A 17,896-nucleotide genomic window follows, 5' to 3' on the forward strand; every position below is an offset into this window, starting at 1 on the left:
GTGGTCTAACCCTGAGTAGCAGTGCGCTCCTGCAGCAGGAGATGGCAGATGTGACATTAGGCCATCTGTGCCATGCTCGCATTCCCCAGGAGCCCCGGCTTCCCTCGGAGGCAGGTCTGGATCCACCTGGCAGAGGGATGCTCAGGACAGGCACTGCAGACGGGCCCTTGTGCTCAGCCTCCAGAGTGAAGACCCAGTAAAGGAAAAGTCCCTGAGCCCTGGAGAGGGGACTCACTGCCCCAGTGTGCTGCTGTCCCAGCCTTGCAGCCTCAGCACGGGTGAATCCTAACCTTGGCTCTGTGTCTTTGTCTCTTCCTTCCTCCCTCCCCCTCTCTCCCCCAAAATCTCTCTCTTTGCAGGAAGTCTGCAGTGAGTTATGGTGCCTGAGTAAAAGCAACCGCTGCATAACCAACAGCATCCCTGCTGCAGAGGGGACCATATGCCAAACCAACACCATTGAAAAGGGGGTAAGGACGCCTGGGGCACCGTGGCGAGTTGACGGTGGTTGAATCTCTCATCCAGCAATAACTGTGATTATTGTTTGTACTGACGAGTATGGAGCTGATTCAAGAGCGCCCACCAGACTGTCCTCCCCCTGGCTTCCAGAGCCTGCAGGAACCCCCACCCTCCCCAGCAATGCACAGGGAGCTCGGGTGTGCCAAGGACGCCCAGCACCCCTAATCACACTCAAATAGTGCTAGAAATACAGTACGTAAAGTCCCTGCTCCAGTCAGCTGCTCGGTCTCACCTGGGAGGCACAGTGATGCAGTGTCAGGCAATGGCAAATGCTTTAGGCGAGTGTTTTGTTTACAGGTCTGCTGGGGCCTCCTGGATGTCCCGAGAAGAGTGATTTTGCCTCAGATTCCTCAGAATGGTTGATAGTTTAGTAATATGTTTTCAGATTTACTTGTGAGAAACTAAGGCTAGGTATTGTTAGACCTTCATTTTTCACATGCAGTTGAGAGAGGAAGGTGGGATTTTTCATGGCCATGCATTTTGAAAGAGTTTTGACTTGAAAATCTTTCATCTCTCTTTCCCTGTACCTCTAACCCCCACTTGCACCAGCATAGAGTGAGTGTGAAACTATTAAAACAAAGTATTAATGACTCGCAGTGCCTTTGCAAGCTGTAAATAATAATTGGGACAATGGAGAATCAGGGTTGGGACGTTCACCATAAACTGGACATGTTTTTCCACTAGAGGAAAAACTAATTCCCAAGAAATTCAAGAAAAAATTTAAAATCCTTAAGAAGCTGGAGAAGTTTGTGTGCAGGAAAGCAGATGGCTTTGACGAATGCATTATTCTTTGCAAACAGTTGGCTTAGTTCTACTGGAAATTAGATCGAAAGGGATTAGACAGCTCCTGGGGCTGAATGTCCCTGCTGCTTGAGATTCACTGTATACAATGGCAATTTTTTCTCGAAGTAATTTTTAACTAGCTTTTCCCTCTTTCAAATACCTATTTTTACCCCCACTTACTCTTTTTCTAACCAGGGTTCCTCAAAAGTCATAAGATGAGTGAAGTGAAAGTATTCAGAGCACCCAGGACTCAGAATCTATTCCCATTGAAGATAGGGAATCAGTTTGAACCCCAAGTTACTATCCGTTGCTTCAGTTTATTCTTTTGTATTAATTCATGTTTCAGAAGTGGTTTGATTTGCTTGGGTGATGTAACAAAATGCACTTTTGCTTTAAGTCTCTGCACCTTTGCCAGTGGGAGCTGCTGGCTGGTGGCTCCTGCGTAGCTGCTCCATGCGCCCACCTGCCTGCTGAACCCTCGGACCTCAGCTGCGGCTGGAGCAGCTCTGAGCTCTGCCTTAGCATCCCCCGTTTTAGCTGGGGAGAATGGAGGGAAGGAATAGGTTGCAGAAACCATTGAAGTTATGCAAGATTAAAGGAGAGAGAGGATGAGTTTGTGGTACTCAGACAGCAGGTTCCTGGTCTTGCTGGCTCCTTCCCTGACAAATGTCCTTTGTTTTGGTTTTCTTTTCTCCCTCTCGGTGTGCCCCGAGCCCTATCTGGTCTTGCAGCCAATGCATGCCTTCGTGCTCACTGCAGGAGTGAGAGCTGGGGCAGAGCTGATCGCTGATGCTTTTGGAGGTTGTTTGAGGCTGCCAGGCTCTGCTTGCAGAACCAGCAGTCCCTGCACCTTCAGCCTGGGGCTGTGGCCAGGCCGTCAGGAGGGACCCCAGAAGGGCCGTGCCTGCTGAGCATCTCCTCTGCGCAGGGTCACACCTTTGGAAGCGCGTGGCTGTGCAAGCGGGTCGCCAGCTGGGCGTCCTGTGAGGCCCTGGTTTATTTTTCTCTGCCGACTGCACTACCCGTGGAGAGCCTGGCTTGAAAGGAGCCGGAGAGGCTGTGCCAGTAGCTCCAGGGTGGGTTATCAGGCCCTGGAAGGAGCACACAGCGGTTTCTTCCTTCCTGGGATTATCTCAGCCTCCAAGGCATGGTGTCCGGCATCATGCCCAGAGAACGGCAGCGGGTCTGGCAGTGTCCTTCTCCTTGCATCACTGTTGACTCCAGGGGGTGCAGGATCTGTTCTAGGTCCAAGAGAAATATTTCAGAGGCAAGTCTGCATGAGCATCCCTGCTAACCCCAAGTATGCAGCGCATACATATGGTGACGCTGTGACTCAGACAAGAGGGTGCCCAGGGAGAGGCGAGTGCCCTCTGCAGCAGCAAACTTGGCTCCAAGGCCAGTGCAGCTCAGAGTTCAGATTTTGTGGGATCATCAGATGGCAGCCCTGAACAGCCTCCCACGCCCGATGGAGGCCAGGGAGCTATCTGGGAGTAGGAGAACTCATGCTCAGGGTCTTTGAAGCTCTGTCTCTCCCCAGTGGTGCTACAAGAGGGAATGCGTGCCCTTCGGCACCCGACCAGAAGGTGTGGATGGTGCCTGGGGAGCCTGGTCATCCTGGGGAGAGTGCAGCAGGACGTGCGGTGGAGGCGTATCATCATCCATTCGCCACTGCGACAGCCCGCGGTAGGTGTACGTGGATGCAGCTTTATCAGTGCAGCCCTGCCTTGTACTGGCTGTGTGGCACCACTGCTCAGGTCGATGGGGAAGATGGCAGCCAGGTGCCCAAAAGCCCTGCGCTCAGTTTCAATGTGGGCTGGGGAGGACTGAGTTTGCTGAGTCTCAGCTCCTGTGTGTAAATTTCAGCTCTACCCACATGCTGCTTTCAAAGGCAGCTTGGTGCTGTCACATTTGGCAGTGGGTCTGCAGTGACAGACCCAAAGCTGCTCGGACAGTTCCATTGCACACTTGAAGCTGAGAGTGTGGATTTCTCCAGGCAGGACTGGTCCTTGCAGCAGAGCAGGGAGGGAAAAGCCGTGGTGTTCCCAGAGGGTTGGAGCAGCCAACTGCTACTAGCACTGACTCACTCTCCTGAGCTGCTTTTCTTCTCTCATCCTTGGTTTGTCAGGCCCACGATCGGAGGGAAGTACTGCCTGGGAGAGCGGAAGCGCTACCGGTCCTGTAACACCGACGTGAGTACCGTCAGGATTGCAGAGAGGAGCAGCGGGGGGTCAGCAGGGCTTTGGGAGCCCTGTGCCACAGCAGGGAGGTAGCAATAAGCCCTCTCTGTGTGGCTGTGGGGTGTTAGGTGCTGCTGTGGGACCCAGGGACAAGGCTGTGGGGCCAGGTGGGGGCGAGCTGTGCTCTGTCGGCAGCGATGCCAAGGTGGGAAAAGCTGAGCAGGACGGCGCACGCCTGCTGAGTACCGCCTTCAGAGGGCAGGTGGGTGGTACGGACCTGCAGGGCTTCAGCATCAAAAAGGGGCCCAAAAAGATAACAAGGAAAACACGGAGAGATTGGAGGCTTCCAGCACCGACACGACAGTGGTTGTTTTGTGCTCTGTGAGTGCAAGCCCAGTGGGGTGAGAGCTGCTGATGAAAGACTGTTAATAACACCTGGCTTCCCAGGGGTGGGGCTTCCTCCTCAAGAGGAGGAAGGAGAAAAAACTGTGCTGCAAGGAAGCATAATTAAGCTTTGGACCTGGGAAATGATAGCTTCCATGGGCTGTTAGCAAGGAAAATAGATGCCTCCATAATGCATCTAGCTTTTAAACGATTGCTTGCAAGAGCAAGCATTGCATCTGCAGAGAGGCCAGCTGGGATCCAACAGTTCATGCCATTAGTCTTCAAATAGTGTTTAGCTTTATGAGGAGGATGCTCCTGCCATACTACAGCACTGACCTGTTGTCAGAGCTGGTGTCCATCTCCTTGAAGGGCTGGTGCTAGTCACTGCTGGGAGCCCTGTAGCAGCTCCTGCCCTAGCAGATAAGGCAGCTGCTCTCACCAACATGCTAATCTCTGGCTCTGTGGCTGCAGGACTGCCCACCGGGCTCCCAGGACTTCCGAGAGCTGCAGTGCGCTGAGTTTGATAATGTCCCTTTCCGAGGGAAGTACTACACCTGGAAGACATACCGGGGAGGTGAGTGCTGCAAGGTCTGGTGCTGCACAGAGCATCATTTGGCTGCAAGGCTGGGCCAGAGTCATGCAGGGCTTTGACTCCCCTGCTCTCTGCAGGGACAAGTCTGGTGGTCCAAGTGGTCTGGTGGGCAGCTAGTCACCCTGTGGCTCCAGGTCCTGCAGGCTGCGTCCCTGTGGTGTGCTGCCTCCCCTTCACACGACTGTGGATTGACAGGCCCCTCTTCCACTGCAGGGCCATGGCTGTCCTGCCGTGCCCCTGCCCTTTATCACTCAGCTCTGTGCAGTTTGCTCTTTAACTTCTTTGTTCTGCCAGAACCAATTCCAGCAGCATTGGAGATGTTTAGCTTCTTTCCTGGAGTCTGACTAGTTCTTAATTACTGAGCGAGCAAACACAAAAACAAGAAAAGGGAGTTGTTAAAGCAATGCAAAGTGCCACTGTGTTTTGTCCAGGACTCTTTTCCCTGGTAGTGTCTGGTACCCAGTGGGGGAGGAAAGGGGCAGCCCTCCCTGCACCAGGTAAAGCTTCAGCTTCCAAACGAGCAGAAGGGATCTGAACCGGGGGATCCTGCAGAGAGCAGCGCTCCCCTCTTCCGAGGTCAGTCCTTGTGTGTCCTGCAAAGTGTCTAGCAAGGAGAGGGGGCGGGAGGAGGCCTATGTGGCCGAAATCTCTTAATAATGAGAAAGAACAGTGCGTCTCCTTCATGTAGTTAATGAACTTGACTGGGGAAATCCTTCACAGCTGTGTAAATAAGCACACCTCCCAGTGGGGCTCCTGCAGCCGGAGCAGATGTGCTGAGGCTGCAGGGGATGGATCAATAAAAATGTAATAAAATTGCAAAGCAGTAAGTCACACAAAGACCCCAATGGATGCCAAGGTGGAAGATAGCCCCGCAGGCTGGATCTGCCCTTGCTTGGACCTCTCTCATCCCCAGTGGTCTAAGTACCGGCCTGAGCCCAGGGGACAGCTGGACAGTTGCATGTTGGCCTTTGTATTTGAATCTGGTCCTGACTGATTTCTGCTTTGGCTCTCAAATAAGCCCCTTCCTCTGTCTGCCTCCTCTCCTATAAAATAAGGTGTGAAACCTGTCCTCTTCTCAGGAGGCTGTGAGTGTTGGTGTGTCCACGTCTTGAAGGGATCTGGGAGTTCCCTGTGTCAGCTATCCAGATTGGCTTTGCGTAATGGTCACAAGGGACTATGTTATTTGGCACTGAAATTTCATTTATTTGGTGTCAAAGGGTATCAGTGTCTTCCCCTGCAGTGGCACAGGGGGGAAACCTGAAGCACTAGGCAGGAAAGTGATGTGTCCCCATTCACACAAGTAAAGGGGCTGGAAGTGGCAGCTCCTCAGACTGGTTGGGGGGGGGGTCAAGTGCCAGCTCCCAGCTTTCATAGACAGATGTGCCCTGACCCCCACCTGCCTGGCAGACCCCTGTCAGCGTTAGCAGCATCAGCTCTTGGTGTGGGCTGTCCACGCTGGGCCCTCAGGTCAGCTGGGACTGTGGCGGCATTAAAGGACATTAAAGCACTGTCACCCCTCCCAACAGATTTCTTTGCCCAAGTCTGAGTGATCTGGCAGGACTTCGCAGCACAGGCACTCATCTGCCTTCCAGCTGGTAGTGACTGTGCTCTGCAGGTTGCTTTTGAGCCTGTGTCCCAGTGCCAGGAGACGTTCACCGCTCTGGCTGAGCCTCTTCCCCCTGCTGAGCTTGGCCACTGCCTTCAGCGCTGCACCCTCCAGCCACCCCATCGCCAAAAGGCGCGGTGGTGCAAGGGTGCCCGCGCCATCCACCCATCAGAGCCACCAGACTCCAGCCCCACGGCGATGTCCCTTGCTAGATGGGAAACCTCCCAAGCACACAGCACCCACACCCTGCAGCTGGGAGGGGAGGAGGGCACCAGTCCCCTGGGGAATTTGGGAAGGGATGAAGCCACCCGCTGGAAGCCTGGCGCCAGCCGCCGGGTCACTGGCACGCTGAGGTTAGGTTTTGCGTGGGGCCAGTACCGGCGTGTTTTCCTGGCGGTGATTTATAACGGCCCTGGAGCCCAGACCCCAGGAGCAAAAGACAGCCCCAGTGAGAAGTGCTGAGCTCAGCCTTTCGGAGCCCAGCAGTCAGCAGATACCTCGTGGAATGCAGCTTTAATTGTTTGTTTATTTTGTTTCATTCGCTTAGTTATTCATTTTGCTCTTGGCGGATGCAAGAGCCAAGGGAGAGAGAAATGGCTCATGGGGCTGGGAGAGGGATGGGGAGGAGCAGGGGCTCACAGAAAACAGGAGATTGCTCATTATAAATTGTAATGCACTTTAATTCTTCTGTGGGACAGGGCAGGCAGGAGGAACAAAACATCCTCTGAGGCACAGCGTAGCAGGTAGAGGACAGTACCCGCAGCAGACCCGGCTCTTACTGACCTCACACTGCTCATCCCAAAACCAAGGAGCACACTGAGAAGTGCCCAGGGGTTTCGCCTACCTGGGGGCAGCAGGCTGGGATTTGTACAGAGCTTGTGGCAGATCGTGTGCTGTTCAGGGCTGTATGGTTGGGTGAGCAGCTTATTCCTCAGTTGCCAGTGAATTTGTAACTTTTGCTGGGCACACTGAGGGGGTCCCAGTTGCTTTCTGGAAGTAGGCTCTTCGCCCGCAGGGCACCCACCTCTGCACAGATGGCTCGGGCACTGCAGAGCCTGCGCATCTGCTGCTGAACGCCTGTGGAGGCTTGCGCTGAGGACCAGCTTGTGCTCTGTGGATGCTGCAGGCATGTGGCTCGTGCTGTTAACCCTGCCGGTGATGTTTTACACCCGAGGCCTGGCAGGTCAGACCTGGGGCTCAGGCGTGCCGTGGCAGACGGCCGTGAGTTCTCAGGGCCGTGCCTGCTGCTCTGGCCCTCTTGGTGGCTCTGGTGCTCCCTCGGAGGCAGGGGAGAGCCCAGGGTGCTGCAGAGCGTTTGGCTCTCCAAAGGAAGGGTTGATGGAGCACCTTTTCCAGGGGCTTGCCCAGGCATCCTGCTTGACATCATGCCTCCAAGCAGCTGAATTCCCCTCTCGTGTCTCCTTGTGTTCCTCCCTCCCCCAGCTTCACTGTTCCTTCCCCCCAGCTGCATTCGGGTGCTCCCAGGCACAGCTGGGCCACCCCTCCCCTCCATCTGCCCCTTTGATGTGCAATAACGACTTGCAGATTTTGAAGATTTCGGTTGCTACAATTTAGGGGCTTCCCAGCTCTGGCAGGCGGCTTGTGTCTGCGGCCGGTGCCTGCAGGAGCAAACCGCCAGGACTTGCTCTCTGCCAGGGTCCTGCAGGCTGTTGGATCTCCTTGGGCTGTTCACTAAAATCCAATGACAGCAGAGAGGAAACTGCTGTGCTCAGGTCTCTCCTTCCAGTTTCCTTCCTCCATAACCAGTCCTGCTTCCAAGCACCGTAAGCCAATATCCAGATACCCAGCTTTTTTGTTCTTTAGCTGGTGCTTTGGCAAAGGCTGCTGTGAAGCAGGTATTTCAGCTGTAACTTGAGCATCCTTCCCCTTCCTCCTCATACTTCTGTCACCTTCTCTGCTGTGAATGGCTCAGTTCCCACCAGTTCTGGACAGAAAGAAATGCTTTCTCTGGCTGAGTCGTGTGGTAGCTGAGAAACTGGACTGGAACTAAGGAGACAGTTCAGTTCTAGCTTTTGGGCTGATCTTAGACAAGTTGCTTTAGAACTGCTGCCTCAATTTCCTTGCCTGTAAAGTGGGCACGAGTGCCACAACAGCCTTCGTAAGGTGCCAGGTGGCCCAGGAGTGACTGATACCACATAAGAGCGGGTCAGACTGTTTCATTCCCCGTCACATAGTTCCCCAGGATGTGCAGAAAGGACAGTGTCTCACCGTGTGTCAGTGTCTGGTTCAAGGGTCATGCCTTGGTGCTGATCACTGTGAGGATGTCTGGGTACCTCCATGAGTCCCTCCTCATGGCGGGGACGTCCTCCTGGGCACCTGGAGCTGAGCAGCCGGGCCAGGTGCAGGATGAGGCCATGGGGAGACCGAGAGCAAGGTCTGTCTCTCCACATCCTTTCTCTTTCTCCTCGGTGGCATCATTTAAACCTCCACCTCTTCCCTAGGGGGTGTGAAAGCCTGTTCCCTCAACTGCTTGGCTGAGGGCTTCAACTTCTACACGGAGAGAGCCGCAGCCGTGGTGGATGGGACGCCGTGCCGGCAGGACTCCAACGACATCTGTGTCAATGGGGAGTGCAAGGTGCAGCCGGGCTTTGGGATGGGCTTGAGGCAAGGGCAGAGCCGGCATGGGTAGAGGCAGCGTGGGCATGCCTCTGCTCTGCATGTGTCCGCAGACCGGGGCATGCCAGGGCAATGGAGGGGAGCGAAACAGAGCCCAGGGAGTTCCCTGGTCCTGGGACACTGCAGCTCGGGTGTGGGAGGACAGGGCCCCTCCAGGTTCACTAATCCCCCGCTGCTCCTTCTTCCAGCATGTGGGCTGTGACCGTGTCCTGGGCTCTGATGCGAAGGAGGACAAGTGCCGTGTATGCGGGGGAGACGGCAGTTCCTGCGAGACCGTCGAAGGCGTCTTCAACCAGTCCCTGCCGGAGGGAGGTAGGGAGCAGCAGCCCTGCCAGCACAACCAGTGTCACCCGTCCTGGGGCCCCTCCCCACTAGGGGCATCTTGGCTGCAGTGCTCCTAGGGACACACAGGACAGGCAGAGACATCCCAGGGAACCAGCCCAAAGGGTAGGACCAGGCTGAAAGCAGGGAGCATATCGCCCTTCGCTGACCAAGCCATATCCCAGCCACCGCTGGCACAAAGCGCCAAGTTCCTGCCCTCCTCCCCGTTCTGTTTAACTGTGATGGGTGGCTAAGCAAACACCTTGGCACTGCCAGTACCTTGTTTAATGTTTTAACCCCCATGTAACGGGATGGCACATACTCCCATCTAGTGCAGAATGGGGTTGGCGGTGGGCTCAGAGGCTCAACATCGCTTTTCACCGCCCCATGGTGTCTCGCAGGTTACGAGGAGGTGATCCAGATTCCCAAGGGTTCCGTCCACATTGACATCCGGGAGCTGAACCTCTCCATCAACTACCTAGGTGAGAAGGGGTTGAGGGACGTTGAAATCCCAGCCAGAGACTCTTGGCCTGCCCTTTGCCCTGCTGTTAACGGGGTATGAGAAAGGCCCAGAACAGAAAACCTCCTGCTTCAGCAGGGGATGGGGCTAGGGGTCCCAGCGTGGTGTGGGGGTAGAGGAGGGCAGCAGGTTTTGCTGGCAGGGCCGCCTGTGGTACGCACAGCCCCGTCTCACCATGGCTCTGCCTCTGTCCTGCACTCACTGTTCAGCAGCGTAACCCTGAGCAAACCTCACACCCCGCTGTTCCTGGCGCTGCCTGCGGCTCCTTGGCATTCCCCCCTCCGCCAGCATGTTGGGCTGGGGATTAAAAATAGACCTGCTCACATTTTCCTTGGGCTTAATTTTCCAGCCAGACTCTGGCTCACTGTTTTTCTAACGGGCTTTTTTCTTTCCCCTTGTCTTCCCTTTCTGTCGTCCATGCGATGGGCAGCGATTGCGGAGGGGTGGGCAGGGAGCTCGCTCGGGTGCCTCTGTGGCAGCTCTCCAGGATCAGGAGCCAGTGGGAGGTGGCAGTGGGGCTGTCCTGGTAGTGTTCCTCCAGGCTGGCTCTTTCTGCTGTGTTCAGGGATACTCTGGGTAAACTGGGGACTCCTCATGGCTGTCCGAGTTGGATTTCTGTGCACTGGAGGCACAGATCAAGCTCGTGGTTCTTTCTACTGCCGCCACCAGTGTCTCCCATTGCAGGAGCTGTCCCTGTACCCCAGGTGGGACGGGAAGGTGCATCTTCCATCCTCATCAGTCCCAAACACCCTCCCTGCCCCAGAGCATCATGGCAGTGTCAGCCAGTGAGGGCAGGGGTGGCACGGATGTGGACGGTGCTGGTGGCGCAGCACGAGCAGGGCGAGCGTGGGAATGGGAGTGGGAGCGGGTGAGGGCGAGAGCCGATCTCCCTCTAGTGACTCCCATCAGCAACCGCAGCCAGGCAGCTGGGGACCGGCCTCTTCCAGTAGCCCCGGCAGCCAAGATCCAGTTTGCACAGCTGGATTCGAGCCTGGCTTTGTGGCCAGCAGCTCGTCGTGCTGCCAGGTGTCCCCACCGCCGCAGCTGGCTCAGCTCCCTGCAGCATCGTCCTTCCGCAGGGTGGTGACGGGGAGGCTGAGACCAAGGGGACGAGTGCATCGGTCCCCTCTCTGCTTGTGACTTTCTCCATGACCTTGACTCAGGCATCTGTTTTCTTTGCCCCACCTATTCCTGCCCTGTAAAGTGAGGCCGAGGATATTTCCCCTCCCACATAACAGTGCTCTGAGCCCAGCAGATGAGGAGCCTGTGGCCAACGCTGGACATGGGCACATGTTCAGCCTTTCTGCTGACCCTTCCTCCCCTGTCCTGGCAGCACTGAGAGGGGAGGGCGGCGAGTACTACATCAACGGGAAGCTCTCCATTGACCCGCCACGACGCTTCGACATCGCAGGCACCACATTCCACTATAGAAGGTCCCCAGACGAGCCTGAGTCCCTGGAGGCCTTGGGACCCACCAATGTCACCCTCTTTGTCATGGTTGGTAACAGCACGTTTCTGCATACTCCCACCAGGCCTTGTCTGGGCTAGAGACGCCTTGTGGTGACTGCATGGGAATTAGAGCTAACCAGCCTCTGTCCTCACTGCCCAGAGTAAAAGGGGCACGGAGACTGGAGGTAAATTGCCCTAAATTCCCAAGTCTCCCTCCCTTGATCTGCCAGGCTTTGGAACAGTTCATTTTGTAAGTGCGCAGGAGCTTGTCCTTTGATAATGTCACCTTCATGGCTGCACCATTGTCACCACTGATGGCTGTCACGTCAGTGCTAGAAGGGACTGGAAAGGGGAGGGGAGAGATTTCAGCTGCCCTGCATTTCACAGAAAGCACTGGGGTCATGGCACACATCCATGCAGCCTCAGCCATGCTGCACTCAGCGGCACTGATCCCTCGGCCGTGCCTTTCCCTGCAGGTCCTCGTGCGGACAGAGCTGCAGGGGATCCGGTACAAGTTCAACGCACCCATCAGCAGGGATGCCTCCAACCAGTACTCGTGGCACTACACCCCATGGACCAAATGCTCAGTGCTGTGTGCAGGAGGTGAGGTTTGACCGCGTGTCAGCTGAGGAGGGATGCGGGAGGGATGTTTCTCTGGATCCCGTGGGCTGTTACAAGGGTTGGCACCATTTCTCATGGCTGTTGGAGAGCCTGGCTGCAAGAGACTGAGCCAGCATTCAGAAGGAGAGAGAGAGGCGGTTTGAAAGGCCTAATAATGTTTCCTGTTTAAAACTAAGGGCCCTGACCTGCTCTTGTTCTAGGCCTCAGCTGAGGCCGATGTTTCCGTCTCTTCTGCTAGCTGTTCCCCCCAGGGCTGCCTGGAAAGCCTCACAAGATAAAGGTTAGGTCGGGTTTTTTTGAGGGTGAGATCCCAGGAACCCTTCGATCCTCTGCAAGCCCTGCTGAGCCCTGCCCTGGCTGGTGAGCCTTCACCCCACCCAGCCCTCTCAGAGACATGAGAGGCCAAGGAGGCCTTGGTTGTGAATAGAGAAGCAGGTTCACGCCTGACAAGGTGCAGTGACAAGTGGCAGTGCTGTCATGTGCTTGTGCGGGAGCAGAGCCATGGGTTTTATAGCAGCAGCCCAGCTCAGCACCAGCCTCAGCCTTGCTCTCACCCCCTTGCCTTCTTTTTCTCGGCAGGCAGCCAGATCCAGTCCGTCGTATGCAGGAAACTCTCCGATAGCTCAACTGTCTCCAACCATTTCTGCAGCTCTGAAACCAAAATGCCAGAGCGGCAGAGGCCATGCAACACCGAGCCATGCCCCCCGGCGTGAGTACCGCAGCTTGGAGCAGGTGGAGGGAGCACGGGGAGAAGATCTGGTGTGGAAGAGGGTGAAATTCCCCCCTCTGCCAGTCTCAAGTCAAGAGTCCCCTGCTACAGTCCCTAGGGGTGACACTGCCTGGGGCAGCTCTACTGGGGGTGCATTTGTCTCCCTCGTGTCCCTTGCAAGCTTTGCTTTTCTCCCTGTCCCCAGCTGGGTGATTGGGAACTGGTCCGAATGTAGCCGAAGCTGCAACGAGGGTGTCCGCACGCGCAGTGTCTTCTGCAAGCGTAAGATCTCTCCCACTGAGGAGAAGACCTTGGATGATGCCTCCTGCACCCAGCCACGGCCAAAGATGCTTGAGCCTTGCAATAACCAGACGTGCCCTCCAGAGTGGGTCGCCCTGGACTGGTCTGAGGTACGTGCTCATCTGCTGCCCTCATCTCTCTGAGGATGTTGGTCTGTAGGACAGTGTCAGGCACTAGGACAGAGCACTGGTAATGTCACACATGGAGAGTGCAACGTGGGGAGGTGTCCTCTTACAGCTCAGGAGATGGGCGAGACAGGAGCCCTGGTGGGGAGAGCCGATGCTGCCTGTCCCTGCTCTTTGCCGCGTGTCTTGTGACTGCCTGTCTCCTCTCTGCAGTGCACCCCCAGCTGCGGGCCAGGTTTCCGCCACCGCATCGTGCTCTGCAAGAGCGGCGACCACAGCACAACGCTGCCGACCTCCCAGTGTCCCGAGGGCTCCAAGCCCCCCACCAGCATGAGGTGCAACCTGCGGCGCTGCCCACCCCCACGCTGGGTGACTGGCGAGTGGGGAGAGGTACGGACGCTCTTACCCCTGGGCTTACTGCGGGACAAGGCTCGGTTCCCCAACGGCCTCAAATCCCAGTGCACACAAGCTTCTTACCCACAAGCTGCTGGCTCTTGGTGGGGTGGCTGTCACTGTGTTAGTGTGACGTAGGGCTGTCCCTACAGCTCCCAGCCCTGCTGGCTCTCAGCCTGCTGGAGGGATGCCCTGAGCCTCACGTTTGCAGAATGTGCCATAAATTTCTGATCAGCCCCTGCTGGTCGGCAGTGGCCTCTCTCCTCCAGCCTCATCCCCTGACGGAGGCTGAGAACTGCAGCTGCTCTGCAGCAAAAAAGGTAAATACAGGTTTAAAAAAAAAAAAAAAAGTAAAGGGGCCAGGTGCTGTCCCTACAGAGCACTTGGGCCTTTACTTTTTCTGGAAACCTGCCTGACTTCCTTACACTCCTTTAGATCTAGGACTTCAAACCTCTCTGCTACCCAACAAGCAGGGGTGTCATGCCAGGACAGTGGGGCTGGACAGGTGCCCACCCCCTCGGTCACAACGTAGGGACTGTACAACATCTGGCAGGGATGGAAGGAGCCCGGGGAAGGCTCCGTGATCCCAGGTCATGGAGAGCGTTTGCTCCATGGGCACATGGACATGGCAGCAGCCAAGTCAGGACTGGGCACAGCTGGGCACAGACAGCGTGTGTGCAGCCTCAGGGACGCCTGGTGGTCACCACAATCTCGGCCATCCCTACTTGGCTGTGTCTCTGCGGGACACAGCTCGTCCCTGTGCACCTTTGGGCTGCGGTGATGGGCTGGGATGGCTGGAAGCGGGGCCACCATCGGTCTGCCCAGCACGGTGCCCACAGCAGGGCGGTGCTGGAAGTCCTCCCTCGCACTGCAGGAGGTGGAGGAGGGCTGCCAAGGGCTGGTGATTTAGGGCTGGATTGGAGACCCTGGAGTCTCGGACCAACCTTCTGGGGAGCAGGGCTGGAGCTCTCAGCTGTGTCGGTGCTGTGGGAAGGGACGATTGCATCAAGCACTTTTTGCATCTCCTGAGCCCTGCTGTGCCCTCTTCCCCCATGCTGTTGCAGCCACTGCAGCTGGGTGTTGTGTTGTTTCCCGGCAGTGCTCTGCGCAGTGCGGCCTTGGCCAGCAGAGGCGATCCGTCCAGTGCCTGGCTCACACCGGGCAGCCGTCTGGCGACTGCCTGGAAACCCTGCAGCCTCCTGGCATGCAGCAGTGCGAGACCAAGTGCGAGTCAGGACCCACGGACAACCCTGAAGGTAAGGGAGGCAGCGGGATTGGGGGGAGGCGCTGAGCCCTTCCAGCATCTGGGACCACAAGGGGCAGCGGCAGTGCAGCCAGCACAGCCTGCGCTGGGCTCTAGCTGTGGGTTAAGGCTTTTGGGGGCAGACCTGATGCTGTCCCCTGTGGTCCATGGCCAAACCAGTGCACTGTGACCATGATAAATGAAGTAACTGCACCTTTGCAAAGGTAAGCTTTTAGTAGTGAGGCTCTCGGTAGCTGTTTCTTCAGTACCAACACATCTTGCTCCTCTGTGGCAAACGGCCCCCAGGAGCTGGGCATCGGGGTGCCACAGGAGGGCCTCGAAGGGGACTGGCTAAAAGCCTGCCCTGGAGCTCCTCACCCTAGGCACAGCTCTAACTCCGCTTCCTTCTGTCACCCATCCAGAGTGCAAGGATGTGAACAAGGTGGCCTACTGCCCGCTTGTCCTGAAGTTCAAGTTCTGCAGCCGGACGTACTTCCGACAGATGTGCTGTAAAACATGCCAGGGGCACTAGGAACATGGTGACCCTGTGGGAAAACTGGAAGGCAAGAGCTGCGCCGAAGGGCCACCGAGCCGGGCTCTTCCTCTCGCCCCGGGAACCTTCCCTGGGTCCAACACAGACACTGGTCGTGCTTCCGGTGGGAGCCGGCGTCACCCCACCTGTCCCCCAAAGACACGCACCCTTCGCCCCCGAGCATCCCAATGGCAGATCCCAGTTAAACCACTGCCGGCTACTGCAGAGACCATGGCCAAGCGCGAGAGGAGCCGGTCACCATGGTGGGAGAGGGAGAAGCTGGGCAGAGCGCGGCAGCAGGGACATTACTTGAAATTCTGATACTGTTATTTATTTAGTAGCGGACCCAGGTCCTGCAGGCGCCGAGGCGGTACCACTCGCCCTGCTCCTGCCTCATCCTACTCTGCTTCACGTCCCGAGGGCAGCGCAAGCCATCCCTGGGTGCCGCTGCCTTTCCCAGGGGAGACAGAGAGGAGTTTTCAGGTGCCATGGGTGATGTGATGAGCGTGGTTTGTAGCCATCAGCTTCTGGATGATGGACGAAGACAAGCTGCCATGGGGAGTGGGGTGGGAGCAGGGATGTTTGCTACATTTGCATCCTGTCACCTTGGGACCTGCAGCAGGTGATGGAGAACAGGTCACTCAGTGAGTAGAGCGGTGACACCAGTTTAACTGGGAGAGGGAGTTACTCAAACTCCCTTCACAACCTACTTTGATTGGGGCGTCCCTGTTTTTTTCCTAAAAGCCCTTATTGCTATTATGACTGTTTTTCCTTTTGAAAACACCTCAAAGCTTGAGCTGAGGTCAGGGCCGAGGCATGCTCGGGGTCACACAGTCACTTACAGGGTGTTGAGGCTGTGCCGGGCTGCAGGAAGCAAAGCCAGGGAGGATGCTGGAGGAGAACTGTCCTGGTCACAGCATCCCCACTGCCAAGCCATGAATTGGGACCAGTCTGTGCCTGGTCCTGGCTGGGCCCTCCCCAGGGAATGCCACGGCCTCCAAGGGTGCTCTGCCTCCAAGGGTGCTTTGCCTCCAAGGGTGCTCTGCCTCCTATGGTGCTCTGCCTCCAAGGGTGCTCTGCCTCCAAAGGCAGCCTCGCTGCGTGCAGCTGTGGCCTCAGGGTACCAGTCCCAGTGCCATGCCACTGCCCCCAGGAGACCTCCAGTGATGGGAAAAGAGCAGGCTTGACATTCCTCCAGGTCACCTCCTGGCCAGATCTGGGCCAACACACATCTCCAATGGGCCACCGCAGCCTGCTGGAGGAGACCTGAATTTGCAATGTACTAAGCATGTGCTTTTTGTTACTATTATTATTTTTGGGCCTTTCTGCATCACAAAGAGGAGAAACCTTGTCCCAGGCCAGGTTCTGTTCCCTTTGGGGGTCATCCTCAGGGTGCGGGGTCAAGATCAGCCCTCTTTTCCCAGAGCAAGCCTCTCCGCCCTGCCAGCCCTGATGTGTTACTCTACCGTCTGTATTTTTACCCGCTCATCAGCCGATTGCAGCTTCTCTGGTGCTCAGCAAATCCCCTTTGGCTGGCAAGCGGGCATGAATTTGTCTTCCTTCCCAGTGCAATGCTCCATTCTGACATTTTGGGAGGGGGTGTTTTCACCTTTTTATATAGATATATATAATGAAAAAATGTTTAAAATACTAACTCTAAGGAGGAGCGACGTAACGGCATGATTTATAATAAAGGAGTAGCTACGATCCCAGGCGCAGGTTCTGGTCCCAGTGTTGTTTCTCAGCTGGTGAGCCTTGGCTCTGGACAGCCCCATGCCAGGATGCTGCCTGTGCTGATGCTAGAAGAGGGGTTTGGGCAGCGGTGGGGTTCCCTGCACCCCAAGTGACCAGAGTGGGTTGGGGGATTCATCTAGAGCTGCTTCATAACACAAAGGAACTGGCTTCCCCTTGGAAAACCCCTAGTGGGTGGGCTGTGCACCCCTGGGCGTGTAAACCCCATATTGCTAATGCTGGTTTGGGATTTTAGGGGTTTCTTTCGCTTGGAGCCTGAGACAACAGTGGTGCAAGGAATGGGGTGATATGGGGAGCTCTTGCAGGAGGAGATGTCCCGACAGAGGAGTTGCTGTTGCACAGGGTATGGTTTTGCTGTTCATCCCCAAATGTACCACCAGAAAAGGAGGAATTTATGTATTAAAAAAAAAAAATGCTTAAAAGCACGAGCTTTCTGGTTAAGGATGTAGGGAAGGCATGGAGCAGCCAGATGCTGCGCCCACCTGAGCAGAGGTTTCAGCCCCAACCCCAGCATTTGCCCTCCCTGCAAGGGCAGTTTCCTTTATGGCATTTCCTGGCTTCCATTCCTGTCTCCTGAGGCATGAAGCAGTGTGTGCAGCGCAGACGCAGGGCAAAATGCTCAGCCTGAGCAATGCAGAAGTAAAGCCCAGCCCAGGTGTGGATCCTGCATGAGTCCCTTCCCAAGGGGTCTCCAGATGGAGCTGCTGCTGCCCTCATCCTTGGCAGCTGAAGCAGTCGGCTCTGCCACTCACCTCGGGGTGTTCAGCGTCTCCATTTCAGCTACAAGCAGCGGCATCTGAATCTCCTGACTTGGACACTGCAAAATCCTGAGTGACATTGGGAAAATGCAAACACGAGTGGGCTCCTTGAGAGCTGCTTAGGGTTTGGCTCTGCTCACATGTTTCGGGGGCATTTTATCCTGCTGAGTCCGTGTTCTGCTCACGTCCAGTTTCAGTCTTTTCTCCTTTCACCCTTGAGGCTGAAATGCTATTTCTTAGAAAGAAAGAAATGACACCGAGGTCTCTGCTGTCTTGTCAATCCAGGAACCGGTGCTCTTCAAAAAGGCACTGAGCGGCCTGATAACATCTCGTGAGCAGTAAGGCTTTTCGGCGTTCCCCTGTGCGTGGGTCATGGCATCTTGCTCCCAGCCACTGAGGTCGAGCATTTCGGCTCCTGAGCTCTTGGTGCCTTCAGCCTCATAAAGCAGCAGTGCCGCGGTAGTGATGCTTGTCCCCG

At 56.1% G+C, this 17,896-nt stretch overlaps 1 protein-coding gene across 10 annotated transcripts in view; it reads left to right on the plus strand.

Annotated features, from left to right (window-relative positions):
* ADAMTS10 (ADAM metallopeptidase with thrombospondin type 1 motif 10) overlaps positions 1–16,624 on the plus strand; it is a 72,790-nt gene extending 56,166 nt beyond the window's left edge. For all 10 annotated transcript variants that reach the window (XM_080565704.1, XM_080565706.1, XM_080565702.1 and 7 more), the window contains 14 exons: positions 360–467; positions 2,837–2,982; positions 3,425–3,488; positions 4,332–4,434; positions 8,521–8,654; positions 8,884–9,007; positions 9,418–9,498; positions 10,870–11,033; positions 11,462–11,588; positions 12,186–12,315; positions 12,521–12,725; positions 12,954–13,130; positions 14,233–14,389; positions 14,799–16,624. In XM_080565704.1, the coding sequence (XP_080421830.1) occupies positions 360–467; positions 2,837–2,982; positions 3,425–3,488; positions 4,332–4,434; positions 8,521–8,654; positions 8,884–9,007; positions 9,418–9,498; positions 10,870–11,033; positions 11,462–11,588; positions 12,186–12,315; positions 12,521–12,725; positions 12,954–13,130; positions 14,233–14,389; positions 14,799–14,908 (1,830 nt within the window). In that variant the 3' untranslated portion in view covers positions 14,909–16,624. The remainder of the gene's footprint in view (positions 1–359; positions 468–2,836; positions 2,983–3,424; positions 3,489–4,331; positions 4,435–8,520; positions 8,655–8,883; positions 9,008–9,417; positions 9,499–10,869; positions 11,034–11,461; positions 11,589–12,185; positions 12,316–12,520; positions 12,726–12,953; positions 13,131–14,232; positions 14,390–14,798) is intronic.
* The last annotated feature ends 1,272 nt before the right edge of the window (positions 16,625–17,896 follow it).

The sequence above is a fragment of the Anser brachyrhynchus genome (assembly GCF_964034855.1).
Source record: "Anser brachyrhynchus genome assembly, chromosome: 23".
Lineage (NCBI taxonomy): Eukaryota > Metazoa > Chordata > Aves > Anseriformes > Anatidae > Anser > Anser brachyrhynchus.